Source organism: Mastomys coucha, unplaced genomic scaffold (genome assembly GCF_008632895.1).
Source record: "Mastomys coucha isolate ucsf_1 unplaced genomic scaffold, UCSF_Mcou_1 pScaffold9, whole genome shotgun sequence".
NCBI lineage: Eukaryota > Metazoa > Chordata > Mammalia > Rodentia > Muridae > Mastomys > Mastomys coucha.
Genome location: NW_022196915.1, coordinates 39,501,841 through 39,513,280, shown reverse-complemented (window position 1 = coordinate 39,513,280; position 11,440 = coordinate 39,501,841). Strand labels below are relative to the sequence as shown.

Here is an 11,440-nt window from a genome sequence, read left to right as displayed (position 1 = left end):
ATGGATACTTAACAGAAATATCATTAAAGAATAAAAGATGACTAAGGTTTAAGAGCATTGGCTGCTCTTCCAGAAGACCCAGGTCTAATTCTCAGAGCCCACATGGCATTTTACAACCATCTGTCACTCCAGTTCCAAGGAATCCTATGTCCTATTCTGGCCTCAGACAGTATTAGGCACACAAGTGACATTTGCAGGCAAAATGCTCATACATATAAAATAATAAGTTTATATTTCATAAAAGAAATCATTCTCAGTAAAAAGTTTCCTTCAAAATGTTCTCAGGTTCAATTGCTAACTTTCAAGGTATTTTAGAATGTTCATATACTAAAACTACAAAGCAGAAGAATATATTTCAAACATTTTTTTTTAAAGTTGCTCCCTCCCATCCCCACTCAGGATTTGTGTGCAGGCAGCAGGTGCCTGGGGAGCACTGTGCACTGGCTGCGCAGAAGTATGTGGCTGAGTCCCCAAGGCTGGCAGCTGTGATGTTCAGAGAGAGATGTTTGTCTGTCTTATTCAGTAGGACAGTGCGTCCTTTTTCTTCTTTTCTGTCCACATTTGAAATAACACTCATAAGCAGCTGGAGATCTGCCCCCGGCTCTTGCTTGTACCAGAAGAAGTAGGCAGTGGCACTGTCTGTGTAGGTGCAGATGATAAAGGTGCTGTCTCCCTCCCGGACACTCAGGTGAGAAGGGCGCTGCTCCACCTGCTCTCCTCTGCTCACACCTGTGCAGAAGGAAACAGAAGACCATCAGGCTGCCATTCTCCAGACTTTGCTTCAGTGATTTCAGGCAATCTGGAGAAGGCCAGTCTGCTCCACAGACTGATAATGAACACTGACAAAAGCCGTGTTCCCCAAAGCTCTCACTCACAGTTCAGCTGCAGCCACACGTACAGGAACAAAGATCCAGCCACTGTCTTCATTGCTCTCCCTCCAGACCTTCAGCCTGACAAGAGGCTTCTGTGATCAGCTCACCTCCTCTCTCCTCCACAGCACTCAGGCTTCTTCAGCTGTCTGCACAAAAGGTTGCTGACTGATTGCAGGCTGCTCTTAAAACAGGCAACCAAAAAAATCCCTCTGTGAGTTTGCAGGAGAGAAGATGCTCTGCCCCCTTGTGGACAGCTCCTTCCAGCTGAACCAGCTGCTCCAGTCCTCTTTGATCTTGTACCTCCAGGACATTCAGACACACTAAATAGTTAAGTCAATGAAGTAAGTTCCAAGTGTGTCCAATATCAAAATTGGCATCGTGTACAAGAGAGCAAACACAGTGAAAAGATACAGAATTGCGTTGCATGTTCTCTGCACACTGCCTAGATCTTTCTGGAAAGCCGGGAGTTTCCCATGCTTACTGAACAGGATTAGCCTGTTTGAGATCAGGGAACTGGTATCATTTAGTCTGCTAAGCAAATGAAATTAAAAGTCTTCTTCCTCATCCTTCTACTCTTAGATCGCAACAATAGCAAAGCTGGGTAACAGATCATCCTTATTCAGCTCTCACAGAGGAAAACACCACCTGTGTAAAGAACATAAGCACAAATATTGGACAAAGGGACAGAGACTCACAAAGGATGTCATCCATATGATACTGCAGGCTTTGCTCTCTCAATGTCTGGTGTTTTCCCAACCCCAGGAAATAGGCAGTGTCGTGGACTGTTTTGTTTTGTTTTGTTTTTTGTTTGTTTGCTTGTTTGTTTTATAAAAGTGGCTAAGTTACTGTGCTAGTTAGTTTTTTGTCAACATAAAACACAAGCCACGGTCATTTGAGGAGATAAAACTTCGACTGAGAAAATACCTGTCAGACTGGCATGTCCAAAAATCTTGGGGCATTGTCTTGATGTAGGAGACCCCAGTTCACTGTGGGTGGGGTCACCTCTTGGCAGGTAGTCATGGGTTGCTTAAAAATACACACACACACACACACACACACACACACACACACACACACACACACACACATTAAGCAAGCTATGAGGAAAAAGCCAGTAAGCAGAACTCCTACATAGGCTCTGAATCAGTTCCTGCTTCCACGGTCCTTTCTTGAGTTCCTGACATGAGTTCCAACAATGATGGACTACATGTGCCCTTGAAGTTGAACTGAAATAAACTTTTTCCTCTCATGACTAGCTTTTGGTCATGGTATTTATCACAGCAATAGAACATAAATACAGTTACAAGTGTTAATAACAATAGTTCCCTCCAACCAGAAAGTTAGCCTTTAGAATGTGATAAGAAATCTAACATGATTTTGAAATTGTTTGAACAAAACATCTCTGAATAGTCTTGAGCATTTAAATGCTTGATCCCTTGTTGGTGGCTATTTGAGAGACTTAAAGGGAGTAACTTTTCTGGAGGAATTATGTCCCTATGGGCAGGTTTTGGGACTTCAAAATATTATGGGGATCCCACAAAAGATGGGACACAGTTTATAGCCAATTCAAAGTCTTTATTCCAGCCATATGGGACTATTCACAGGTGTTCAGATCCTACGTATGCGTAGAGTGTCTAGAGCACAGGATTTGTGAAAGCAGAAACCATGTCCTGGCATCTGGCTCAGCAGTTGCAAGAGGGCTTGTCAAAAGTAAGCAGTTTTACAGAAACAGAGTAGTTAGCTGAAGGGGGTATGTGCAATCAGGTAATTTAACAGATAAGTCAACTAGGGCATTTTGATCTTGGGCCCCTAGGTAATTTTCCACAGGATTCTCCATCAAGGAAATCAAATTCTAGTTAAACCTGAAATGACCTCAGCAAGAATTCAAGGTGTAGGAATCTCTGCAGTCTTGCCCTCTCACAAAAAGTCATGTAACATCCCCAGTTTGCCCTCTGCTGCCTGTGTGTGGTTCAAGATGTGAACTCTCAGCCCTTGTTGCTGTTTCAACTGCCTACAGCCTGGTACCAACACACTGCCAGCATGGGCTCTGACCCTCTGATCTCTAAGCTCCAAAGAGGCTCTTTCTTCTTTTCTTTTTTTTTTTTCTTTTGGTTTTTCAAGACAGGGTTTCTCTGTGTAGCCCTGGCCGTCCTGGAACTCACTCTGTAGACCAGGCTGGCCTCGAACTCAGAAATCCACATGCCTCTGCCTCCCAAGTGCTGGGATTAAAGGCGTGAGCCACCACCGCCCGGCAGAGGCTCTTTCTTCTATAAGTTACCTTGCTCTTAGTATTTTATCACAATAATAGGGAAGTCATTAATACACTGAGATTATGGACATGTGCTTACTTTTATTACAAAGATGACATAAAATATTAGGCCAAGGATTGATAGACAATACTTCTTCCAAGAAGTGTGTGTGTGTGTGTGTGTGTGTGTGTGTGTGTGTGTGTGTGAAAACAGGTGGCTTGTCCTTAAACAATAGTCTGTGAAGGTCTATTGCACAGATCCCCCTACTGATGGCTGGTTCTCTACCAATTCAGAATCCAAACCTAAGACTATACTCCTATTTTTATACTGAGGTTTCAAAATTGTTACTTCAATGTCCTTTTGGTGGATTGGTTCACAGATAGGAGGCTAAACATGAGGCTGGGGATTCTTAAAAACAAGGAGTCCTCATTTAATTCCTTCTTAAAATGGGGAACAAAATAACCACAGAAGGAGCTGCAAAGACTAACTATGGTGCAGAGACTGAAGGAAGGACAAGCCAGCGTGATATAACTGTCTCCTGAGAGGCTTTGACAGTACCTGACTAATACAGATGTAGAAGCTCACAGCCATCCATTGAACTGAGTGCAGGTTCCCCAATGAAGGAGTTAGAGAAAGGATCAAAGGAGCTGAAGGGTTTGCAGCCCCTTAGGACAAACAACAATATGAACTAACTAGCACCCTCAGAGCTCCCGGGGACTCAACCACCAACCAAGGACTATACATGGTGGGACTGATTGTTCTGGCAGCATGTGTATAGTAGAGGATTGCAAAGTCGATCATAAATGGGAGGAGAGGCCCTTGGTCCTGTGAAGGTTCTGTACCCCAGTGTAGGGGAATGCCAGGGCCAATAAGTGGGAGAGGGTGGGGTGGCAAGCATGGGGAGGGGGAAGGCAACAGGGGTTTGTTCTTGTTGTTTTTGTTTGTTTGTTTGTTTGTTTTTTGGAGGGGAAACTGGGAAAGGAGAAATCATATGACATGTAAATAAAGAAAATATCTAATAAAATAAATAAATAATTTTTTTAAATATTATAACAATAAATAAATAAATAAACAAACAAGGAGTCCTCTCTGAAATGTACGCTGGGTCATGGTTCTTCAGCTGGAACTCTTCTATCACTGTTTACAAGTTTTCTACTTGGTTCTGAAGTTTTCTGTATATTTTTTCCTGTTGTTTCTAATAACAGAAACTGGGAATATGTTAGATTCTTAGAAGTGATACTATAGAAAAAGGGAGGCAGAGAAACAGACAGATGCCATCTCAATAGGCTGAGACTGCTTTATTGGAACCCTCAGGGGCCTCAACCTTTCCGAGGGATCAAGGTTGAATGCATTTAGAGGATCTGGGGGACAGGTATACATACATACATATATACATACATACATACATACATACATACAAACATACATGCATACATAGCTACCAGGAAGTTACAGCTAATTTTTGTGGTTTGATTGGAGGCAGAGTGGGTTGTCTTTGATGCCAGGAAATATTGTTTTCTGCAGGTGGAATGAAATGGTCAAGGTGCGGTCAAACATTTCTTTATGGCTAAGGGCTATTGCCCTGTACAGCCTGACTTAATTCCTCATAACCTGAGGCTATACACTAAAAGTATATTTTACTTAGAAAAACAATAATAATAACTGCTTTTATTTTCTGAATTTTTCAGAATATGCCCAGTTGAAGCAAAAAGTAATTTGTTATGAGCAAAAAAATATCTAAATAAAAAGATGGCAATATTCTACAATGGAAGGAATGGAGTAGTGAGCTTGCATTGCTTAACATTCCATTACTCACAAAGTTCTAGATATTCAAGACAGTCACTATATCTATTGATGTATACAATAGTAACCAGAGCAACCACAAAAATCAAAGCAAATCAGAAAATAGAAGATACTAAAATATTCTGAACTTCTTCAAAATCTTCTCTAAGTTAATGTATGGCCTGTTACTACTTGACAGAGGTGGAGATACAAAGCATACATGACATGGCATGCAACAAGGGCCACTCTTTCTCTGGGTAGGGAATAGGGTTTTAGTTAATGTATAATCCATATTATGTGACATTTGTCAGGCAGCCTCTGCTTCTACTTCCTGGGCAGTAGGAGTTGCATATACCCTTGTGCTCTAAGCTTAAATCTTCTTACACAGGAAGCTTGAGCTCTCTAACATTTTCAGAATTTTTAAAAAGTTTGGATACAAAAAGAAGAACAGAAGTTAGACAGGCCTGAGAATTAGGGTTAGAGGCATTGAAAATCTCGTTTTGTTACTTCCTGTTGAATTGTCATTTCCCTAGGTATAAGAATGTAGTGTGAATGTGGAGATGGGTTGGGGTGGGGAGGAGGTATGGGATGTGGAACAGTTGGAGAGTAGATGGAGGGGGTGGGGAATGGAATATGAAGTGTACAAAAATAAATAAAAATTAAGAGAAAAATGAAAAAACTCCAGCTACTGCTAAAGCCACAATACATACCTGTTGAGGTTTAGCCTGTTGCTGTGTATTGTAATGCTAAGTGCAGGCCCCCAAGACCTGGTTGCCCAGAGACAAGTCCCAAGTGATGCCATGTGACCTTGTCCCCATGTTATTTCTGATCTGTGAATAAAGACGCCATCAGCCATGAAAGGGAAGGGATTTGTGGGGCCCTACCCCTACCTGAGGACTTATAGGCAGTTGAAGGCTGCTAGAAACATTTTCTTCAATAATTCAGCCCATCATAAATTGTTCATGGTCCTGCAAATAACCTCTTACTCACAACTGAGCAAGCTAAGGATCTCCAGAAGCTTAGAGAAAGCCTTCAATATAAATGAAGATCAAGACAAAAGACATGATCTAACCCTTCAAAGACTGACACTCAAGATTTAACAAGCATTGGCCAGCATATGCAAAAACCCCTGATTCAATGCCCTTGTAACAAAAACACACAAAACAGTTATAAATCTCAGTTCACACCTCCCTCTAATACAGACATCACAGACTCAGAGAAATCCAGGTAAGCTGTCCCTCCCCCCCCCAAAAAAATTTCCCCACTATCTCACTATCTCAGTATCCTTCCACCCTCTCCTCAGTCCCACACACACCCCCAAGAGGGGCATAGACTCCACACTCTACCACAGACCAAGTAGATGGGGAGAAGTAGAGATAAGCTGCCAGCCCACCAAACTACCCAACTCTCTCAGTGCTGCCCACCCTACCATCAGTCCCCCACCATCCTAACTGATATATATCAGCCCCCAACTTCAGAGGAGACTTCCTGCTCTACCATAGAAGACACAGACTGGGAGAATCCCAAGCTCTACAGACCAGAAGATCAGAGAGGAAACAGAAACCAAGAAACAAAATACCCATCCAATAAAAACCAAACTCAGGCAACAGTACATAGACCTTTAATTACTCCAAACCCAGATATCTAGAGGCCAAGATAAGAACACAAGAAACAACAGTCAAGGAGCTAAGTTACCACCAGAACCCAGCTATCCTATTGCAGCAAGCAGTGATTAGTCCAACACAACAGAAGCAAAAGAAGAAAATGACCTAAAACCAAACTTTATGATGATGATTGAGGTCCTTAAGGAGGAAATTAATGAATCCCTTAAAGAAAACCAAGAAAAATAGAAGTAATTTTAAAAGTACACGCACAAACTAAGGGATTCTGAAAATAAAAATCTAGGAAGGCAAACAGGAACCACAGATTCAAGCATCACCAACAGAATAAAAGACATGGAAGAGAGAATCTTAGGCATTGAAGATGCAATGAAAATAATAGATCCATTGGTTGAGAAAATGTTGAATTGACATTCCAGAAATCTGGGACACTATGGAAAGGTTAAATCTAAGCATAATAGGAATAGAAAAAAGAGAATACCCCAGTTCAAAGTCCTAGAAAATATTTTCACCAAAGAAGAAGAAGAAGAAGAAGAAGAAGAAGAAGAAGAAGAAGAAGAAGAAGAAGAAGAAGAAGAAGAAGAAGAAGAACAAGAACAAGAACAAGAACAAGAACAAGAACAAGAAGAAGAACAAGAAGAAATTCCTAACCTAAAGAAGTATATGCCTGGAGCACAATCCTGCCAGCTTTCATCTGTACTCAAAGCTGACCCTGTGCCACAGCTCTCTATACCCAAATCCCGCTGGGGGAGAACTGGTCTCCCAGGAGTGCTGACACACCTGAAAGCACAGGTGGGACCAACACTTCTGCTCAAATTTCTGACCCAATAGAGACCTGCCCAGAGCTATCAGGAGACAGGAACCAAGGAACAACTGGAGACAGGATCCTTCTTGTTTCCATCTGTGCCTCAGAGCTGACCCTCTATCACAGCTTTCCATACCCAAATCTGACATGGAGAGAGGTAGTCTCCCAGAACTGCTGACACACATGATTATAGGAGGGACACCACACAGTCAGAGACAGCAAGATCAGCTAACACCACATATTACAAGATGGTGAGAGACAAGGGCAAGAATGTAAACAACAGAAACCAAGGCTACTTGGCATCATGAGAACCCAGTTCTTCCACCAGAGCAAGTCATAGATACCCCCAACACACCAGAAAAGCAAGACTCTGGTTTAAAATCACGTCTCCTGATGATGACAGAGGACTTTAAGAAGGACATAAATAACTCCCTCAAAAAATACAAGAGAACACAAGTAAACAGCTAGAAGCCCTTAAAAAGAAAACACAAAAATCATGTAAAGAATTATAGGAAAACACAAGCAGGTAAAAGAATTGAACAAAACCATCCAGGATATAAAAATGGAAATAGAAATAATAAAGAAATCACAAAGGGGAAAAACCCTGGAGGTAGAAAAACTAGCAAAGAGATCAGGAGTCATAGATGCAAACATCACCAACAAAATACAAGAGATAGAAGAGAGAATCTCAGGCACAGAAGATACCATAGAAAACATTGACACAACAGTAAAAGAAAATGCAAAATGCAAAAAAGCTCCTAACCCAAAACATCCAGGAAATCCAGAATGCAATGAGGAGACCAAACCTAAGGATAATAGGTATAGAAGAGAGTAAAGACTCCCAACTTGAAGGGCTAGTAAATATCTTCAACAAAATTATAGTAGACCAGACTTAGTCCATGGTGATCTAACCTAATCTGAAGAAAGAGATGTCCTACAAAAAACCTAAGAACTCCAAAAAGACTGGACCAGAAAAGAAATTCCTCCTACTACATAATAGTCAAAACACCAAATGTACTAAACAAAGAAAGAATATTAAAGGCAGTAAGGGAAAAAGGTCAAGTAACATAAAAAGGAAGACCTATCAGAATTACAGCAGACTTCTCACCAGAGACTATAAAAGCTAGAAGATCCTGGGAAGATATCATACAAACTCTAAGAGAACACAAATGCCAGCCCAGGCTACTCGATGAAGCAAAAATCTCAATTAACATAGATGGAAAAACCAAGATATTCCATGACAAAAACAAATTTATACAACATTTCTACACAAATCCAACCCTACAATGGATAATAGATGGAAAACTCCAACACAAGGAGGGAAACTACACCCTAGAAAAAGCAAGAAAGTAATCATTCAACAAACCCAAAAGGAGATAGCCACACAAACATAATTCTACCTCTAACAATAAAACTAACAGGAAGCAACATCACTATTCCTTAATATCTCTTAATATCAATGGACTCAATTCCCCAATAAAAAGACATAGGCTAACAGACTAGATACATAAACAGGACCCAGCATTTTTCTGTGTACAAGAAACACACCTGTGACACAGAAGACACTACCTCACAGTGAAAGGCTGGAAAACAATTTTCCAAGCAAAAGATCCCAAGAAAGAAGCTGAAATAGACATGCTAAGACCAAATAAATTCTACTTCCAACCAAAGGTTATCAAAATGTAAGGAAGGAGCCCAGTCTCAAAATGGAGGTAAAACTGTAGCTGGGTTGCCCGCAGCCTGACTCCAGCCATTGCCATTGCCACTACCACCTTGGGGTGTGTGTGTGTGGGGAGGGTCATGATCCAAAGGAACCAGAGTAGCTGAGGAAGCTGTTTATTGGTGGTCTGAGCTTTGAAACCACAGATGATAGCTTAAGAGAACATTTTGAGAAATGGGTCACACTAACAGACTGTATGGTAATGAGAGATCCCCAAACAAAACGTTCCAGAGGCTTTGGTTTTGTGACCTACTCTTGTGCTGAAGAGGTGGATGCTGCAAAGTGAGCTCAGCCACACAAGGTTGATGGGCGTGTGGTGGAACCAAAGAGAGCTGTTTCTAGAGAGGGTTCTGTAAAGCCTAGTGCCCATTTAACGGTGAAGGAAATTTTTGTTGGTGGTATTAAAGAGGATATGGAAGAATATAATCTGAGAGACTACTTTGAAAAGTATGGCAGGATTGAAACCATAGAAGTTATGGAAGACAGGCAGAGTGGGAAAAAGAGAGGATTTGCTTTTGTAGCTTTTGATGATCATGACACAGCTGATAAAATTGTTGTTCAGAAATACCACACTATTAATGGGCATAATTGTGAAGTGAAAAAGGCCCTTTCTAAACAAGAGATGCAGTCTACAGTCTACTGGATCACAAAGAGGTCATGGAGGTGGGTCTGGTGACTTTATGGGAGGTTATAGAGGAAGCTTTGGAGGTGGTGGAGGAAACTTCACTCATAGAGGAAACTTTGGTGGGAGAGGAGGCTATGGTGGTGGAGGTGGTAGCAGCAGAGGTAGTTATGGAGGTGGTGATGGTGGATATAATGAATTTGGAGGTGCAACTATGGTGGTGGTCCTGGTTACAGTAGTAGAGGAGGTTATGGAGGTGGTGGGCCAGGATATGGAAACCAAGGTGGTGGATATGGTGGTGGAGGAGGAGGATATGATGGTTAGAGTGAAGGAGGAAATTTTGGTAGAGGTAACTATGGTGGTGGTGGGAACTATAATGACTTTGGAAATTATAGTGGACAGCAACAATCAAATTATGGACCCATGAAGGGGGGCAGTTTTGGTGGAAGAAGCTCAGGCAGTCCCTGTGGTAGTGGCTATGGATCTGGAGGTGGAAGTGGTGGATACGGTAGCAGAAGGTTTTAAAATAAAATAGAAATGACTACAGTTCTTAGCAGGAGACAGCACGCGGAGTTGTCAGGAAAGCTGCAGGTTACTTTGAGACAGTCATCCCAAATGCATTAGAGGAACTGTAAAAATCTGCCACAGAAGGAACACTGATCCATAGTCAGAAAAGTTACTGCAGATTAAACAGGGATCCCTTCTTGTTCAGGACTGTCATAACCACAGTTTGCAAAAAGTGCAGCTATTGATTAATGCAATGTAGTGTCAATTAGATGTACATTCCTGAGGTCTTTTATCTGCTGTAACTTTGTGTTTTTCTTTTCGTTACATCAGGTATATTGCCCTGTAAATTGTGGTAGTGGTACCAGGAATAAAAAATTAAGGAAATTTTAACTTTTCAATATTTGTGTAGTTCAGTTTTTCTACATTTTAGTACAGAGACTTTAACAAAATGCAGTTTTGAAGATGTTTCCTTGTGAGTTAACAAGTAAAGAAGATCATTGTTAATTACTATTTTGTATGAATTTTGCTAAGGCTAACTATAAAGAAACACCTACAGACTTGCAATTTAAGGGGAATCTATTCTCCCCATTTCCAAAACAATGATGAATGGGCAATAACATGTGGAGAGAATAGATATGTATGTTTGCAATGTGTGTTTTAGATAATTAGAACTGAGTAATAAAAAATAGCATATTTGTGGGGGGAAAAAAAGTAAGGAAGGACACTTCATACTCATCAAAGAAAAAATATATCAAGACGAACTCTTAATTCCGAACATCTATGCTCCAAATGCAAGGTTACCTAAATTCATAAAAGAAACTTTACTAAAGCTCAAAGCACACATTGGACCTCAAATAATAATAGTGGGAGACTTCAACACCCTACTGGCAGCAATGGACAGATCATGGAAACAGAAACTAAACAGAGAGACAGTGAGACTAACAGAAGTTATGAACCAAATGGATTTAACAGATATCTATACAACATGTTACCCTAAAACAAAAGAATATACCTTTTTCTCAGCACCTCATGGTACCTCCTCCAAAACTAGGCATATAATTGGTCACAAAACAGGCCTCAACAGATACAAGAAGATTGAAATAATCCCATGCATTCTATCATATCACCACGGACTAGGCTGGTCTTTTTTTTTTTATTTTTTTTTTAAAAACTTTATTAAAGCCAAAGTTTCCATATAAATCAAGACACTTGCCATATAATGACACAGCTAAATTGAAGCATATACTTAGGTACAAAATATTAA

At 40.8% G+C, this 11,440-nt stretch overlaps 1 pseudogene and 1 gene segment (V, D, J or C); one reads left to right on the top strand and one right to left on the bottom strand.

The window, feature by feature from the left end:
• Window positions 1-355: 355 nt before the first annotated feature.
• LOC116084136 lies at window positions 356-927 on the bottom strand. The segment is given in 2 exon segments: window positions 356-729; window positions 876-927. Coding segments are annotated over 2 exon segments (426 nt in total).
• Window positions 928-9,033: 8,106 nt separating this feature from the next.
• LOC116084135 lies at window positions 9,034-10,194 on the top strand (annotated as a pseudogene).
• The last annotated feature ends 1,246 nt before the right edge of the window (window positions 10,195-11,440 follow it).